We start from the raw sequence: 17,733 nt of genomic DNA, 5'->3' as shown, positions 1-17,733 counted from the left end.
TGAGCTAGATTTTGATTGCATCATAAGAAAAGAAATGTTGTAGATATTTTTGAAATGTGGTGAGGATTAGCAGCATAGGTGTCATTAAAACAATGGAGAGTTGAATCTGATTTGAAACTTCAAACATTAAAGATGGAAAAATAATGTAAAATAGATATTTAGTGAAATAGTTCTGTATTAGTATTTGAGTTGATTCATGTACTTTTTCCAAAAACAAAAAAGTTGATTCATGTGCATTGAATTATTTCGGGTTTAAATAAAGTAATTTAAAAATTATAATTTATATCGAATGAAATCTAGGCTTATGTGTACAAGCTAATGTAGAACTTTTGTCTCTTGAAATATTTTGAGTTTTTATATAAGAATTTATTTAGAAATAAATTTTATAACTGATATTATTATTGGAAAATACTTTTGTCTATGAAAGTAGTCTTACACAACTTATAACATATGATATATTATTGTGTGAGTGGGAGATCCGATTTTAATATTTTAATTATTATTATCATTCAAACTTTATTATGAAATCTACTGTATATATATATATATATATATTAAAAAACAATTTTAATTATTAAATTATAATTAGATAAAAGAATGCGCTACCACGATATTGACTTCCATTTACTTTTATCCTCGAATATTAAATAAAAAATCAATATTTATATTAGTTAGAGATAAAATTTATAATTAATTAAAATCTAGATGTATGCCCTACAAAAAATATGTAATTTTAAAAAGTTAAAATAAAGATTAATATACAATATATGAGCAATTTTCGGACTTTCATATGAAATTAAATATGAAGAGATTTGCATAATTTTTTTTTAAATAGATAAATCCAGTTTTATTAAAAAAAGACTATAGGGAAAATTGGGTGGAATTTACGTAAATTTAACCTTAATCCTAAATCTTTTTTTACATAAAATGCTTGGAAATTTATATTAATATATATATATATATATATTGGCTATATATGTTGCTAAGTGATCCTACTAAGCCTTCTTGAGCCAATTATTTGAGTTCTCCAATCCGCTGTGAGTAAAGATTCCATTTTTGAGCTTAGAGTTTCATGATTATTTGTGCGTCATTTATTCATGATTAATGGATTTTGCTTCTATATATTTTGAACTTCTTCTAATATATTATCCAAAAAAAACTTCTTCTATTTGTTGGGTTGTGGACCACATAATATGTAGGGATATAAGGACTTATGTGCATAAGTTGTGTAGACGTACACAACTAATGTTTATAATTGTATATATCTTATTATATTCAAGTTTTGAATGGACCCAAATTGTGATCTGATTCAAGTTTGAATTTGGTCTTATTTATCTAATTTTAAATGTGTGGATATACCCTGAGCATGCAACAATTGAGATTCAGAATTAGGTTTTCTGAATTAAGGTTTCCATCTTCCCTCTCTGTGTGTAATCAGTGAGAAGAACCACAATCGTAATCAATGGATTCAAGTGCAGGTATGCTTCCGCCACTTTCTTTGTTCCTAAGTAATCTCCAAACAAAAAGATCCAGAGTTTGAACTAGGGTTTATATCCATTAGATCCATCACTATTCTCTCTATTGTACACTTAATTTCGCCTTTTGCATGTCCCTCTTTTGGTAATTTAAGTGTTTTTTTTAAACTAAAACATACGTTTTTTGCAAGAGCTTGATGTTGTTTATTTTAAAGGAATATATATATATATATATAAAATATAATATATAATTACATATAAATATTATATATATATATATAAAGATTTCAGGTATATTATAATTTGTAGGATCTAGTGCCAATATTGGCATGCGTGCACTGTCGTTCAACAAACTACTCAACTGAAATAACTAAAATACCCTTAGTAGATCGCGAGGATATAGGCAAATGAACTTGATGAACATGAAGGGTATATTCGTATTTTCGCGTTTAAACTAATCTAGCTCAACGAAGCGGCAACGAAGAGCATATAAACCTCGCGCGAGCAAGATGGCAATGGCGTGGAGAGAGTCCGAGATGTTTGCTTTCTCTTGTGAAGCTTTGGCCATGGCGGATTGGAGTGTATCTGGGTTGAGTTTCTTTGGTGATATAATTGTTTTCGTTGTTATTGTTCTATAAGGGGGGTCTGTTGTTGCCTTGTTGGGATCGGGGGGTTGGGATTGAGGCTTATAGGAGAGGGATTAGGGATGGTAGAAGGGAAGAGAAGGGTTTTCAATATGCGGGCGATGTGTGGACGTGAGATGGAGACGGAGCTTTCTCGGGATGGAAGCCATTACAGCCTCTCCAGTGGGGTTTTGCCTTCTCTTGGCGCCAGAAGCAATCGCAGAGTCAAGCTCCGCAAGTTCATCGTTTCCCCTTATGATCGCCGCTACAGGTATTCTTTGTCCTCTTCTTTTCCGTTTTTGATTTTGTTTTTTTCTTCTCTTTTTTTTTTTTTTAAAGAAATTTGTGATTTTTATCGTTCTCTGTTTGGTTTTAACGCCAATGGCGGTGCTACTTCGGTGTTATTGTTCTCTCTTCCTCTCTATTAACTTATTGTAAGTGATAAAGAGATGATTTTGCATGACGTTTGAAAGTTATAATGTTTTAGCCTTTCGGCTTATTAATTTCTCGTTAAAATAATAATAATAAAAAAAATTAACTTGGACATGGATTCCTCCAAAAGCTTGGGTTTTGGAGACTATATTCACAGATTGGTGCTCTTTTAATACTGGAGCCTGGAGGGATATATGAAAGTGTTTAGTTTCTTCTTCTTCTTCTTCTTTAATGAATACAAAGCATGTTTTGCCTTCTTCTTCTTCTTCTTCTTCTTCTTTTTTTTTGAGAAGATTAATGAATACAAAGCATGTTTTGCATTATGACTGAGCAGAGCATCAATTTTGAGCAGAAGTACAAGTAATTTGGGTACTGGTTTTGTATGTAGGGCGTGGGAGACTTTTCTGATTCTTTTGGTCATCTATTCTGCTTGGGTATCTCCATTTGAATTTGGGTTTATTGAGGAGCCAAAGGGAGCTCTTGCTGCTGCAGATAATGTTGTCAATGGATTCTTTGCAATTGATATTATCCTGACCTTCTTTGTGGCCTATCTGGATAGAACAACTTATCTTCTCATAGACAGCCCAAAACAGATTGCTTGGAGGTACACTAGTAGCTGGTTTCTTTTGGATATTGCCTCGACGGTTCCATCAGAGTTTGCTCGCAAGATTCTGCCTTCAAAACTCAGGAACTATGGATTCTTTAATATGCTCCGGCTTTGGCGTCTTCGAAGAGTCAGCTCACTCTTTGCTCGGTATGGCTCTTCTCTTTCATTGTGATTGATTCATTAAAATCTTGAGAACTTTCAGTAGTTCTTTCTCATATTAGTTCTTGAACACTATGCAATTTTGTAGCATTTTCTCTTTGTTCTTTATGAAGTTGCTCTTTACCTTCATGGTTGGTGTTGTCCGTGTTACTTTATTGACCCCTGTATACAATCATTTGTTTCCATACTACTGCTTAGACTTTGATTGAGCAGGAAAAATTCCATTTTCTATTTAAATGAAACGAATCTGAAGCATATCCTTCTTCCTGGCCCTTGAATTGACAGATTAGAGAAAGACAGGAATTTTAACTACTTCTGGGTCAGATGCGCCAAACTTGTTTGTGTAAGTAATGTTTAACTTGCAATTTGCTTGTTGGCATGCTATTACTTTTCTTTGAATACCTTATTCATTTAGTTTTGATGATTCTGCAGGTGACCTTATTTGCTGTTCACTGTGCTGGATGCTTCTATTATCTTCTCGCAGCGAGGTATCATGATCCTCAAATGACATGGATTGGAGCTTCCATGCCTGATTTTCTTGAGAGAAGCTTGTGGATTAGATATGTAACATCAATGTATTGGTCAATCACCACTCTTACAACTGTTGGCTATGGAGATTTGCATGCTCAAAATACAAGGGAGATGATTTTTGACATTGTCTACATGCTCTTTAATCTTGGATTGACGGCGTATTTGATCGGAAATATGACCAACTTGGTTGTTCACGGAACTAGCAGAACTAGGAAATTTGTAAGTTCCTTGAAATTAAACCAAAATAGATACATTCTTATGCCGATACTTTTAAATCGCTTTGCATACAAATGTTACTGATTTTTTTTTGCTTTTCATTGCAGAGGGACACGATTCAAGCTGCCTCAAGTTTTGCGCAAAGAAACCAACTCCCGATTCGGCTGCAAGATCAGATGCTAGCACACTTGTGTTTAAAGTTTAGGACAGACTCAGAGGGTCTTCAACAGCAAGAGACTCTTGATGCTCTTCCGAAAGCCATTAGGTCCAGCATCTCTCATTACCTGTTTTATTCTCTTGTGCTCAAGGTCTACTTGTTTAAGGGTGTATCAAATGATCTACTCTTCCAACTTGTAAGGCATCCACTTTTTATTTTCTATTTTTGTTTTCTCAGCTTCACTCAGCCTTCTATTCTAGCTGTGTTTCTCCTTTAAAATCATGTAGTTTTTTAATATATTTGAAGGTGTCTGAGATGAAAGCCGAGTATTTTCCTCCGAGGGAAGATGTGATTTTGCAGAATGAAGCACCAACAGACTTCTATATTCTGGTGACAGGCAGTGTGGTAATGAAAATTCATTGAATATTACTCAGTATTTCTTACAAATTCTTCTGCATGTGTTCATATTATTAAAACTGCTCTTACCTTTGCAGGATTTTATTGATCACAAGAATGGAATTGAGCAGGCAAGTGTGAATTGCTACCAAATTTTGAGCATTCCTTAAGTAATACTCCAGATATCCAAGCAGGGAAATGAAATCTTTCTTTTATTGACCACTGGATGCCTTGCAGGTTGTTCATGAGGCGAGGACAGGTGACCTTATTGGAGAGATTGGGGTACTTTGCTATAGGCCACAACTATTTACAATCCGAACCAAAAAATTGTGCCAGTTGTTGCGGTTAAATCGTACTACATTCCTTAGTATTGTTCAATCAAATGTTGGAGATGGAACCATAATCATGAACAATCTTCTTCAGGTACACCCAGATCTGATCTGAAATTTCTCAGATATATTTCTTTCTTGTTTTCTTTTGTATTATGTAGCGTTTGTCAGTTATGTTCTTATGGTTTGTGCTTATTGATGGTTTTCATATATTCTATTCTGATAGCATTTGAAAGATCAGAAGGACCCTATAATGGAAGGTGTCTTGAGAGAGACCGAAAACATGCTTGCTCGGGGTCGGTTGGACTTACCTCTGACTCTATGTTTTGCTGCAACTAGAGGAGATGATCTCTTGTTGAATCAGCTTCTTAGACGCGGTTTAGATCCTAATGAATCAGATAACAATGGGCGCACAGCACTGGTAAAGAACTTCTACTTACACCTCAGCATATCTCCATGTGAAGGAAGTACTCGAATGTAACATCGTCTTGTTTGCCATTTCCAGCATATAGCATCTTCTAAAGGAAGTGAGAACTGTGTTCTTCTCCTGCTAGATTATGGGGCAGATCCTAACAGCAAAGGTATGTAGCAAACTTTAGCAAATCTTTAATTCTGCTGAATTGAACCATTGTTTGATAACTGCTTCTCACTGTTAGCTTCTCATCACCTTTTGAAATGGCTGACTGGCAAAACGGAAATCTTTTTACTAATAATCAAACGTTGCACATAGCATGTTCAGTCATTAGTTTCATCAACTTTTCGCAATATCATAATTCAACTTAGAATTGCACTATCACTTGATCTTTAACTCAATCTTGTTGAGTCTTTTACCAGGAGTAATCGGACCACAGGAATCAAAACCAAGACTTCAGATAGTTCCCAGTTTTGTCCTCATTATCAAAAAATATTATGGCACATAACTTGTCTGCCCATGAAACAATAGTTTAATAACCGGATACCAACCTCATAGCATCCTTAGTCCATAGGAGCCCACAAATATGACATATTCCTGGGTGATGTGTATGTTTGAACAACCAGATTCCAACCTGATATTCTAAGAAATAATTTAAAATAGCTGATCTTCATCCTGTAATGTTAAAACTGTTCATGTCATTGTAATATAGCCCTATTACGTTTGAAATGCACAGATTCAGACGGTAGTGTTCCCTTGTGGGAAGCAATACTTGGGAAGCACAATGCGGTCATGAGGTTACTGATAGACAACGGTGCAAATCTCTCAGCCGGTGACATTGGCTTATTTGCATGCATATCTGCTGAGCAGAACAGCTTAGAGCTTCTCAAGAATATAGTTCGATACGGAGGCAATGTTACCATTCCGAGGAAGGATAGCACTACTGCTTTACACCTTGCGGTTTGCGAAGGGAATGTACAAGTGGTCAAGTTCTTATTAGAGCAAGGAGCCGACATCGATTGGCCAGACATCGACGGTTGGACTCCCCGGACTCTGGCAGATCAACAAGGCCATGACGAAATAAAAGCTCTATTCGAAGCAGAGAAATCAAGCAATAACTATGACTTCCCTGCAAGCAATTCATCTGCGGTCCACCACCGATTAGTCGGAAAGTTCAATAGCGAGCCTTCAATCCGGCATTCCTACTGTGATAACACACCTCAATCTGGAAATTTTTCTGCAATAAAAGACAATCACCTGCACAAGACCAACAACTTCCACAATTCTCTGTTCGGTATCATGTCAGCTGCACATTCTAATAACGATGGAGCTGCGCTCTCATCCATGATACCTTCGAGATATGCTAATGTTACTAGTGTTTACCATCGCAATCCTGCACGTATTGCTATTTGCTGTCCAGAAAGAAGTGATATTGCCACAAAACTAGTTCTGTTGCCTGGATCACTCAAAGAGTTACTCGAACTTGGTTCGAAAAAATTTGGTGTTATTCCTACCAAAGTTCTCTCAAAAGATAAAGCGGAGATTGATGATATAAATGTCATTAGAGATGGTGATGAACTTCTTCTGGTTACTGATGGATGGATCATGGATGACACAATGCAATGTCAATATGATGTAAGAACTTCTTAATCTTTGATAGATCGCCTTGTGATCTTTTGAAGGTGTTCTTAAATAAGCACAACAGAGAGCGAATACTCAGAATCACTGAAGCTAGTTCTTGTTGAAGGATAGCAAAGATCAAAGCTGGTGGTAACTATCCTAACACTGTAAAAACTCTTAAAAAGAGTTTCTGTCTCAATGCGTCATGTTTGTAATATTCCTATTCAATTTTAAAACGGAAAGAATCACTGACAAGAATTTTTCTTTTTGCTTTTTTATTTTGAGAATTGCAGATAAGTTGAGAATTGTAGATAAAGTATCAATACGTTTTGATTGAATATGTAAAGAAAGATTTGTTCAATTCTTACAAGTAAGAAGTAACTGGCCAAAGTTCCATTCTTCTTGTCTTTGTTATGATTTATAATATCCTCCAAATGAGGTCAACTGTTCAAATTTCACTATACATGTGGGTGATTAGTGTAAATACTAAATAGTATGAGTTGCACATTTTATCAATATATATATATAAATATAATATCCAAGAATTTGGGTAAGTGTTAATTTTAGTACTTTATCCAAAAAAAAAAAAAAAGTGTTAATTTTAGTCTTAAATACTATAATGTTCCTCCTTGGCTGCATGTTTTGACCCTGCCTCTAGTGTGGTTAAAGTAAAATAATATGATATATTTGCATGATTTCATATTGGGCGGAAAGGGAGCAAAAGACAAAAACAAATTAGCATAATTAAATCACAAACAAGAACAAATTATTACAAAAGGAGGGTTTTTACTGTAAAAATACGGAAAAAAATAAAAATGAAAAATAGATGTCAGGAAGATGAGAAGCAGAGTTCAGAGCGGGTGGGAGATGGCTTCACGGTCGCAGTGGCCGCTCCTCGCCCTAGCCCTCATTGCGCTCGTCTTTCCCTTCTCTGCCTTGTCTTCTGTCGATCTCGTAGACCACGGTAAGCCGATGAACCCTAATTTTCTGTTGCTTGAGTAATTGATTTCATCCTATCAACTGATTGACCTGAAATGTGAAATCTTGTACTCGCTTCTGATGGAGATCTGAGGCTTATAGAATTGGAGCTTTGCATTGCTCCCTTTTTTTAATTTTTCTTCTAATTTTCATCTCTTTTGGGGATGGTGAACTGTATAATTATTGGTCAATGATAAATATATATATATTATATGATGTTGAGAGAAGTTATTTTATTTTAGTTTATTTTTCAGAGTGTAATCAGCCGAATTGTTGTTGTTGTTGTTGTTGTTGTTGTTGTTGTTGTTTATCTTGTGGAAATTTGAACAATATAGGAAGGTATGGCAGCTGAGGTTAATCATTGTGTAGGAATAGCAATGGCAGGGATCTCCATGTAATGTAGGATGAGACCTCAAGCTTTATGTTCTGGTTTTCAGACTACATTTTGCATTGCTTACTAAATGAATCACTTGTTCAAAGAATTCATTGAGAATCCAACAACAGTCACCAGAAAAATCTGATTTTTGGTTTCTAATAGTATGTATGTTTGATTCAGGAGCTCTGCCAAGTTCATGAGGCCACGTAGAAGTGTAGAATGATAACCTTATGCTCATAAGGCCAATAAAATGACAAACTGTGCACTAGTAAACTGTTATTAAACCTCACCTTCTTCATACAGGCTTAATATATTATTAGAATGTAAAATACATTAGAGAATATTCGATTTTACAAGGAAGCTTACTCATTTAAGTCTAGGCGTGTTATTTTATTTTAAATCTTTTTTCGATACTTCTTTGATTGGTTTCCATTTTTGTTTCCCAGAATTGAACTGACAGTTCCAATCATGTTGTATATCTAATTATGGGTGTCTCGTGGATTATCTAGCTTTTGTCTTTTCTCATTTTTGATGGACTTTTAACTTGTAGGATGCTATTGGACTGAATCCTGCCAAAGCAAATGGTTTGGAGGATGTGGTGCCGGTCATGTCATCGCTGATCAGTCAGGTGACTGCAAGGGCCTATGTCGAGAGCCAACTTATGCACCATGTCTTCCCTTTCATACATATTTCCATTGCTGCAAACCTGGTAAGCTGGAATTTTTGCTCACTCAAAATGCACATGAAATAGATTACTCAGTGGCAATATCAAATTCTCACATTTAGTTTTCAGCTTCTTTAATATAGTGAACTCTAGTTTCAATATGCTTATATTTTTGTGAGACTTATGAGTTTAACAATTATTCACATGGAAGATGCTTGAGCTCAGAGACGTTGGTAATTACCCTATCCTTGTAAAAGAAGAGCACACTTATTGTGTTGATTCTCACAAATGTCCAAGCGAGAAGATTTTAAATGAGTGCACTAAAACAAACAATCAAGCCTTCATATTCCTATGGTCTTAGCTTGCATCAGTTTCTTCCTTCATCTATTTTTATAATGCTGTTAGTTGGTGAGGAAGTGGCATTGAGCCGTATATTTCATTCTATAGCTTTATTTTGTCTATGTAAAGAAATTGTACTAGGCTTCATGTATTAATTGCATTACCAGGTCGCATCAACTATACTTTATGGCAAACTTTTTCTGGGAAAAAGTTCTCTTATGTATCACCATCGTCCCTTTTTGTTTAATCTTTTTAAATGATAACAAACATGATGTGTTCCTCTTTTATCTATTAAAGGCAATCTTTCTTTTTTATTTACCATGCATGTCATATCTTTGCTTTCCTACATATTCTGCTAATCATTACAACTTTTTCAAACCACTGGATGTTACTTAAAATCAACAGCATTTATTCCCTCTTCCACAGTGCATCATAGAAACTAATGAAGTACATGTAATCTTTTTTTCCATTCACCAGAAAGACCAAGAGCAACAGATAGATGTTCAAGTTGTGACAACAAAATTGACTTTGGTGATGAGTACATATGCTGCACAGATTGCTCTGAGCCTTACCTCATTGATAATAAAAGCAAACTGGGTTATTGTAAAACAGGTGCTGAATTGGCGATGCAGTTGAAACCCCAAGGTAATATATACTCATATGATATATTGAAATTAAATGGCACATGCCACTTACACACCTGAATTCTTGTTTGATTTCGCTCATCAGTCTCCTGTATCTTCCCTATGTTTCAGTAAGAGGAAAGTTACTTTGGAGTGGCTAATTTGTCTGAGAGAATGTAATTCTTAATTGATAATTACTTTGGATTTCTTATTAAATTTTCCATGGGCAGATTTAATTTTTTGAACCTGCACAAGTCTTTCCCTTTTAAGAAATTGATTATTGGTTTATAAACTATATCTATCTCTTGCAGAAATTTTCAAGTGGATTGCTGGGCCATGGATGAAATGTTCATCTCCCTGCGATGGTGGAATTCGTTATAGAGATGTGGGCTGCTTTGGGAGCATGGAAGATATGTCCATCAAACATTATGCTGTAGATGATAGTCGGTGTTCTGTTGAAGATATGGTGAGTAAAAGTTGTTTAGGGCCATAAATGCTTCCTTTTTTAGATGATTGTTTTTTTATTGTGAATCATTATTTGGAAAACTCTCACGCAGTCCATAGGCATTAGAAATTCAATAAGCTTGCTGTGAGATTACTTTGGATGGATTTCTGAGATCTACGAAGGTGTAATTCAGTGGAAGGGCAGCTTCAGAGATAACTTAAATAGTTGATTGTGGCTTCATTATGGTGGGACCACCTGTGTTTTTTTTGTTCTATATTTACTTAAATTCTTTAATTTAATTGGTGTACTGTCTAGCTCTTTTGAGTTGGGGAGCTCTCAATGCATACAGTTTCATGTTTCTCCCTTTCAAACCAGAAGTTTGGGACATATGTCTACACAGTAGTGTGTATCCTTTCATGTTAGATTGTTTTCCTCCCCCATTAATAGGCTTTAGTGTTATTGAAAAGACGTGTTTGATGGACACATCCAGTGTTATTCACTTCTTTCGATAAGCAAAAACTTTTTAGTTCCTCACTGTTGGTTTGTTTCTGCTGGCAGCCTGCCAGGCAAGAATCTTGCAATTTGATGAGTTGTGGAGACTTCAGCAATAATGATCTGGATGACAATGAGCATAGTGGAATGACCAAATGGCTTGTTGCTTTCTTTGTTCTTGTTGGGCTTGTTGCTGTTGGAGGGCTTGGGTTTGCAGGCTATACTTATTACCAAAGGTATGACTAGGTGAAGTAATATAATTAATCCATCAAATTTCACATTTACCAATTAATCCTGAGAAACAACCAGCTGCCTGTTCATTTTTTGTCTCATTAGTCTCTTCTGTTTGTCATCTACAAGAATCCATGGTTTACAAGCAGGCAAAAATATGTCTGAAGTGTAGTTTTAGACATTCCTGCCAATTTTGGTTGCTAATCTTATCATTGGTCTAGCTTTTCCTTTTTGTGGATTTAGCTTCGTGGCCACATAAGATCAATACCACATTTTTTCAAACTTACCTTTAATCACCAAAAAGGTTGCACACAAGACCATTCATATTGCTAAATTATTTGATCATTGTCTTCATTCTACGTTGCAATATCAGTGCACATCTTCAAAAAGACTTGTTTAAATATTACTGCAAATCTTCTACTAGCTCTAGACGCTGCAAGGCCTGTTGCACTATCAGTTAATCTAAAGGATGAGACCTCTTGAAATGTAGATCCAATGTATCCCTTTGGTGTTGCTTTAGCAAATTGTTGCATGTATAGTGATCACTCATTAATTACTATGGAAGCCAAAAAAAAGAAAAATCTCTGATTAGTGATTACAGGACAACTCTTGCAGAAATTTTTATTGTTTCTTATGTAAAAAATAAAAAAAATACAATAAAGAAAAAAATGCTTGACTTTTATGGATGGACATAAGCTCATCATTTTTCTTATATGAAATGTTTTGACAACAGGAAAACATCTACACCGAGCGGATTTGTGTATATTATGCTGGAAGGATATTCTTGAAAGTTCAAGTTCCATAAGTTCTTCCAAATTGTGCAAATATTATTGCTCCAATGGAGCAAGTTACATTGTTTGATATTGTTACTCTTTGGTGTGTAATTGTTATTTATATTGTTTATTATTGTTGTTCCTTAATTTACATATCTTACATATCTTCTTTGCTGGAGCTTCAAGCTAAGCAACTTGTATACCCTCAACGCTTATATGCCTATCAATTTCGGAATTTTGTGTTTAGATATTTCGTGGGTTTATGTATATGCACTCCTGGATTAAACTTATATATATATATATATATTATTATTATTATTATTATTATTATTATACTATAATGACAGTTGTAATGCCATTTGAGAAAGTACATGAGTTTTAACTTTTACCCTGTGTGTATATACACAAATTCAAAAAAAAAAATCCAAAGGTATAAATGAAATTCATGTTTTATTACGGTTGTATACGTGCAGAAAATATCGTCTCTTCTTAAATGATATGATATCGTGTAAAATAATTAAAAATAATTGTGAAATAATAAATGAATTTGATAAATGTGAATTTTCTATTTTAAATCCACATAATTGCCAAATTTTATTTTTCGACATACTATTTGTCATGTGATCGAGACTAGTTCATCCGAACCGTCCAGGTGTACTTTAAACTAGAATTCTATACTTGGACGGATGAGATTTTTCCATTTTCCAAATCAACGGACACAAAGCGGCGTACAGTGCGGGCATCTTCCACCTCCGTTTATATTTAAGTCCTCTGTTTCCCCTCTTCTTCTTCTCTTCCTTTTTTTCTCTTCATTTTCTCTTCTTTTTTTTTTTTAAATTTTATTTTAAAATATATTATTATTATTATTATTATTTTAAATTTTCGTGGGCGCTTCTTGCCTGTGTATAATTTTAGTGGTACGTTTTGAAGCCAAAGGAGAGTTATAGATTGGGAATTAGGTTTAGAGCTAGGGTTTTATTGCCGTGGAGTATTGGATTCAAAGATCGATCTAGGGTTTGGATCTTATAGTATCATTGGAATTGATGGAGAAGAAGAAGTTGGCGGTGCCTCTTGTCTGCCATGGCCACTCACGACCTGTAGTTGATTTGTTCTATAGCCCCGTCACCCCTGATGGGTTCTTTCTTATCAGCGCTAGCAAGGGTTTGATTTCTAGCCTACATCGATTTGTTTTTGTATGTTTAGTTTTGATTCTTTTGATCTGTTTGAAATCTTCGTGAATGTTTTTATGATTGATTTTGTTGGTTTGATTTGAAGTCTTGATCTTGTGTCATATTCAGGATTGTTCTTCAGATCTTAGGTTGATTTTAGAAATGTGTGGATTTGCGTGCCTGGAACTGAAAATGCAATGCGATGTTAGGGTTTGATCAGATTTCGTTCTTTTAGATCTATTTATTGAAAATATTTGAAGCCCCTTGTTTGTCAATCAGTCCTGTAGACCCATGGTGGCAGATTGCTAAATTTTTTTTTTTTTTTGGTTTCTTTGTCGCAATCAGAGAGCAAAATTGAAATATTTATTATTCTTCATTGATAGTTTGCGGTCAAAATTGGTTGTGCTGTGATATTTTTCTTCCATTATAATGGTTTTACATGAATTATAAAAATAGTAACTTGGTTTTCTTGTTCTTGTAATCATCATCTCCTGCTTCATGCCTATCTATATAGTTAGTTAGCCATTCCTCATATAAAGTCGCAGTTCTTCTGGGCTATATCTGTCACTTTTATGTTTTTGATTATGTAATTTAACTTTTTCCCCCCAAGAACTGCAGTCATCAATTTCTTGATTTTGTTATTGGCATCAGTCACTGTGCAATGAAAGGTGGTAATGCAGAAGTAATTCTGAAGACCATTTTTGTAGTAATTCCTTAGATGCATGAGTAATTATCAATTTATGCTTCCTTCTTCATATTACCAATAATGATCTCCCCATGTACTCAGATTCTAGTCCTATGCTTAGAAATGGTGAAACTGGAGATTGGATTGGAACATTTGAGGGGCATAAGGGAGCTGTGTGGAGTTGTTGCCTTGATAGAAATGCTTTGCGTGCTGCTTCAGGCTCAGCTGACTTTACAGCGTATGTATCTTATTTTATGTAGGCATTGTTATGTTGAAAGAACAGATATAATAAACAATAGAAGAACAACAAATGACAGGTTACATAGTGTATCTGGTTTGTGTACCTACATTTTGAGAAGCATTTATTTCTTTTAAAAGTTTCTTATTTGAGCTATAGCCGTCTATTTCAATATTTTACTAGCTAAATGTAACTTAATAAATCTTAATACCGATATTTTAATTGCTTACTATAGGAGCTGGATTAATATGCTTTTAGATTTTTATTTGTGCCATATAATTCCCTGAAAAATAGAAACCATGAGAAACTTAATAAAAAGAAGGGGAAAAAAACTAGGTTAGTGTTTACCTGAATTGTACTGCAAAGTGTTGACGTTGGGTGTGTTAAAATTCGTCATTCTCCGAATGCTATTCTTTTCTTGAATAACCACAATCAGGTTCCATTGAATTGGTTATTTCATTGTATATATTTCAAGGTTCTTTGTGATATTATCACATTTTATTTTTTAATGTAATGATAAAGCCTTTAAAGTATTTAAGAAAAATACGTAAATACGGGAGAGTGACTCTGTTTAAAGATACCTCTAAGAGAAGAGTCACTTTGCAAATTATGGGAATTTCGGGAAGCTCTTGTGATGTACTTGTTTCGGGAATTTCGGGGGTAGTGGCACTTTTGAAAGTCAAATTTTAGAGTGAACCACTGCTGAACCACATTTGTTTTTTGTAATTTCAACCAAAAATTTAATGGTGAATTGCTTGTAACTTCTTATTATGTTTGTGCCATTATGAATGACTTAGTAAACTAATTACCACAAGAGAGAATAAGAGAAGAAATAGGCTCTATGATAGGGGAGATGACTGCAAATGAATTTTCATTTAAACATGCAATCATAATGAAGATCATGTTCTCATTTTAGATTTGAATTTCCAAATAAATATCAAAATATCTCACCATTTGGCTTGTAATTATTATATTTCAGTGCTTAGTTAGACATGATTACATCTCTTATTTCAGGAAAATATGGGATGCATTAACTGGGGATGAAATGCATTCTTTTGAACACAAGCACATAGTCCGGGCATGCGCCTTCTCTGAGGTACATGAGCTCTTTTCTATATAAGATGTAGTTCATTTCTTCCTCTGAGTTGGTTTCTTTGTTTGAGCGAAATTCTAGTCTATATTGTACTACTTATTTAAAAGATTCATACTTGGTGAAGATACTCTTTGGTAGTTATTTATGGGTCACTGTCTTGATATTTATCTACTTTTTCTTGTTGACTGAAATCTACCTTGTAAATCTACTTCTTTATCCGAAATTCTACACAGTATAACATTAACATATGTTCCGCTCATTTATATAATAGCTTCATCCAATATATGTCTTTTATAAGGTAAAATATTTTAATCATTTTTTTTTTCAGTTTTGAATGAATGCTGTTCTGCACAGGTTTTGGACATTTGTGGTACTATTTCTATCAGATTGTTGTAGCTGGAGACGTGTGGATAAGCATTTATGATGAATTAAGGCTCAACCTTTTGATTATGTTCCATTCTCTTTTATGAGTTGCAATGGATCTGTTATTTGAAAATGTCTTTGTTGGGAATTCCTATTTAAACAATAGATGCATTTATGTATCAGTTCCACTGATCTCGTTTTCTAATATTTGCTGCAGGATACAAATCTATTGCTAACTGGGGGTTTTGAAAAAGTATTGCGTATATTTGATTTGCATAAACCAGAGGCACCCCCAAGAGAAGTTGATAAGTCACCTGGTTCAATAAGAACTGTGGCTTGGCTTCAGAATGACCAAGCAATATTGAGTTCTTGCACTGATCTTGGGGGTGTGAGGTGCCTACCATTCCTTCCTATTCATTCTCTAAATGTATATGCAGTTTAAGTAGTATTTGCCATCTTCTGTATGATTTTGTATTTACATTAGCTAGCATAGTAGAACTTAGTGTTTGAAGTTAAATGCCCCTCGCAGAGGTTGATTGGTGAATAGGTGATGTTACAAGCATTTGTGGGTCTTCATAGTTTTTTTTTGAAATTTACTAGACAGAGCTTCATTTTTCTATTTAGAAGGTGGGATCATAATTTGAATGAAAATATGGAATCTTTTTGAGAAAGTAGAAAATTTGTTTTCATTTTTATTTGATATAAAACCGGTAATATTAGGGTAGTGCAATATCATATATATATCTCATCATTAGCCCACCTACCAGGCATTCAGTTCACATCTTGAGACTTAACCAAGCATGTTAGTTCATTTGTACCAAATTTAACTTATTCTTAGCGCCTGATGTTAGGGCTAAGTCATTTAATTCCGTTCAACTTTCCTTTTATTTGGCATAAAGATTATGAGGACCATTGCCATCACACTGCTTAGGCCTGACGTCTGAAGTCTGCAAGTTTCATTCCCTTAATTCTTTACACAATTTTTGTGGGGAACATGCAGATTGTGGGATGTAAGAAGTGGAAAAATTGTCCAGACCCTTGAGACCAAATCACCTGTTACCAGCGCTGAAGTTAGTCAAAATGGTCGATACATCACAACTGCCGATGGTTCCACTGTCAAATTCTGGGATGCAAATAAGTAAGCATTTCAGCTGTAAATGATGCGTGTTGAATTCAATTTCTCCCCTCTTACTTGCTAAATATCTCTATGTTCAGCTTTTGTTTGATAAAGAGCTACAACATGCCATTCATTGTGGAGTCAGCTTCTCTTGAACCCAAGTTTGGTAATAAATTTGTTGCTGGAGGGGAAGACATGTGGGTTCATGTCTTTTGTTTCAATTCCGGTGAAGAAATCGGTAAGTTCCGTAAACAAATGTGACAAACCTTGAGAAAAGAAATGGGTATACATTGAAGAAATTTCATACTATGTTAAAGTAATATCTAGGTTCCCCTTCAAAGTTTATTCATGATACTCACTTCTTGTGTCTGGGTGCTGCAGCATGCAACAAGGGTCATCATGGACCTGTGCATTGTGTTAGATTTTCCCCGGGTGGAGAATCCTACGTGTCTGGTTCCGAGGATGGTACCATCAGAATATGGCAAACTGGTCCTGCAACTCCAGATGAGGGTGAGATGTCCAACTCAAATGGTCATTCAGCAAACATTAAGGTTAATGAAGTTGCTGCGAAAGTAGGGGCCCTCCACATTGCCAAGGATGGACAAGTTGAAGAAAAAGCAACTTAGGGTACTGCTACTTCTTGTTGTTTGACGAACTGAGTTTGAGGATTCATCGTGTTGTGTGTAAGCACACCATTTTGGTGGATGTAAGAAAGAGCATGTCATCCCACTTTGGAAGCAAACGAGATAAAATTTTGTAACAGCAACATTGAATCATTTCTGTAGAATCACACTAAACTCTTTAATTTTTTTTTTATAATTTCACTTCTCCTTTTTGGATTAAAAACTCCTTGGTGGTCTCACGTTGTTGGAATAGCACTTGTTTAAGATGAATTGTAACTCTGCCTCTGTGCGGTGTATTCTGATTATCCAATGAATTTGAGGATGATGATTACTAATTATTATTACTATCATTATTATTGCAACATACTCGCACACATGCTGAGTAATACTTTCGACTTGGCTTTTGTCTCATCTCTAGAGGGTCACATTACTTATTTTATCCATTTGAATTATTGGTATGGTACATAAACTAGCTATTCACTAATTTCCTGATATACCCAAAACTAATGAGAACCTCAATCAACACTTGAAAAATATAAAGAAACCAAAGTGCCTGTGCCACATCAT

General features: G+C 34.8%; 3 protein-coding genes across 3 annotated transcripts; all 3 read left to right on the top strand.

Annotated features, from left to right (window-relative positions):
- Nucleotides 1-2,004: 2,004 nt before the first annotated feature.
- On the top strand, nucleotides 2,005-7,235 carry LOC120261585 (potassium channel AKT1-like). Its single transcript, XM_039269526.1, has 11 exons — nucleotides 2,005-2,369; nucleotides 2,919-3,284; nucleotides 3,582-3,639; nucleotides 3,729-4,046; nucleotides 4,151-4,396; nucleotides 4,507-4,605; nucleotides 4,695-4,727; nucleotides 4,834-5,019; nucleotides 5,152-5,346; nucleotides 5,431-5,506; nucleotides 6,074-7,235. The coding sequence occupies exons 1-11, from the start codon at nucleotides 2,182-2,184 to the stop codon at nucleotides 6,985-6,987; spliced, it is 2,679 nt and encodes an 892-aa protein (XP_039125460.1). The 5' UTR covers nucleotides 2,005-2,181; the 3' UTR covers nucleotides 6,988-7,235.
- A 530-nt stretch (nucleotides 7,236-7,765) lies between these two features.
- On the top strand, nucleotides 7,766-12,124 carry LOC120260507 (thrombospondin type-1 domain-containing protein 4-like). The gene is made up of 6 exons (XM_039267993.1): nucleotides 7,766-7,921; nucleotides 8,862-9,020; nucleotides 9,792-9,959; nucleotides 10,249-10,403; nucleotides 10,941-11,110; nucleotides 11,839-12,124. Exons 1-6 carry the CDS (start codon nucleotides 7,795-7,797, stop codon nucleotides 11,891-11,893), a joined length of 834 nt encoding a protein of 277 aa, XP_039123927.1. The 5' UTR covers nucleotides 7,766-7,794; the 3' UTR covers nucleotides 11,894-12,124.
- A 562-nt stretch (nucleotides 12,125-12,686) lies between these two features.
- On the top strand, nucleotides 12,687-17,501 carry LOC120261642 (serine-threonine kinase receptor-associated protein-like). Its single transcript, XM_039269602.1, has 7 exons — nucleotides 12,687-13,039; nucleotides 13,835-13,970; nucleotides 14,985-15,066; nucleotides 15,644-15,819; nucleotides 16,427-16,564; nucleotides 16,642-16,781; nucleotides 16,925-17,501. The coding sequence occupies exons 1-7, from the start codon at nucleotides 12,922-12,924 to the stop codon at nucleotides 17,167-17,169; spliced, it is 1,035 nt and encodes a 344-aa protein (XP_039125536.1). The 5' UTR covers nucleotides 12,687-12,921; the 3' UTR covers nucleotides 17,170-17,501.
- Nucleotides 17,502-17,733: the final 232 nt, after the last annotated feature.

Source organism: Dioscorea cayenensis, chromosome 5 (assembly GCF_009730915.1).
Source record: "Dioscorea cayenensis subsp. rotundata cultivar TDr96_F1 chromosome 5, TDr96_F1_v2_PseudoChromosome.rev07_lg8_w22 25.fasta, whole genome shotgun sequence".
In the NCBI taxonomy this organism is placed as follows: domain Eukaryota; kingdom Viridiplantae; phylum Streptophyta; class Magnoliopsida; order Dioscoreales; family Dioscoreaceae; genus Dioscorea; species Dioscorea cayenensis.
Note: the sequence above shows the minus strand (reverse complement) of the source record. Positions and strands in the feature narration are given on the sequence as shown.

What these genes read in the sequence shown, in the direction of transcription:
- LOC120261585 (XM_039269526.1), top strand. Translation starts at nt 2,182, where the DNA reads ATGGTAGAAGGGAAGAGAAGGGTTTTCAATATGCGGGCGATGTGTGGA. An exon ending in GATGCGCCAAACTTGTTTGT is followed by an intron (nt 3,640 to 3,728) that starts GTAAGTAATGTT and finishes ATGATTCTGCAG; the next exon opens with GTGACCTTATTTGCTGTTCA. An exon ending in ACAATGGGCGCACAGCACTG is followed by an intron (nt 5,347 to 5,430) that starts GTAAAGAACTTC and finishes TGCCATTTCCAG; the next exon opens with CATATAGCATCTTCTAAAGG.
- LOC120261642 (XM_039269602.1), top strand. Translation starts at nt 12,922, where the DNA reads ATGGAGAAGAAGAAGTTGGCGGTGCCTCTTGTCTGCCATGGCCACTCA. An exon ending in GGGCATGCGCCTTCTCTGAG is followed by an intron (nt 15,067 to 15,643) that starts GTACATGAGCTC and finishes TATTTGCTGCAG; the next exon opens with GATACAAATCTATTGCTAAC. An exon ending in CAATTCCGGTGAAGAAATCG is followed by an intron (nt 16,782 to 16,924) that starts GTAAGTTCCGTA and finishes TGGGTGCTGCAG; the next exon opens with CATGCAACAAGGGTCATCAT.
- LOC120260507 (XM_039267993.1), top strand. Translation starts at nt 7,795, where the DNA reads ATGAGAAGCAGAGTTCAGAGCGGGTGGGAGATGGCTTCACGGTCGCAG. An exon ending in TGTCGATCTCGTAGACCACG is followed by an intron (nt 7,922 to 8,861) that starts GTAAGCCGATGA and finishes TTTAACTTGTAG; the next exon opens with GATGCTATTGGACTGAATCC. An exon ending in GATGCAGTTGAAACCCCAAG is followed by an intron (nt 9,960 to 10,248) that starts GTAATATATACT and finishes TATCTCTTGCAG; the next exon opens with AAATTTTCAAGTGGATTGCT.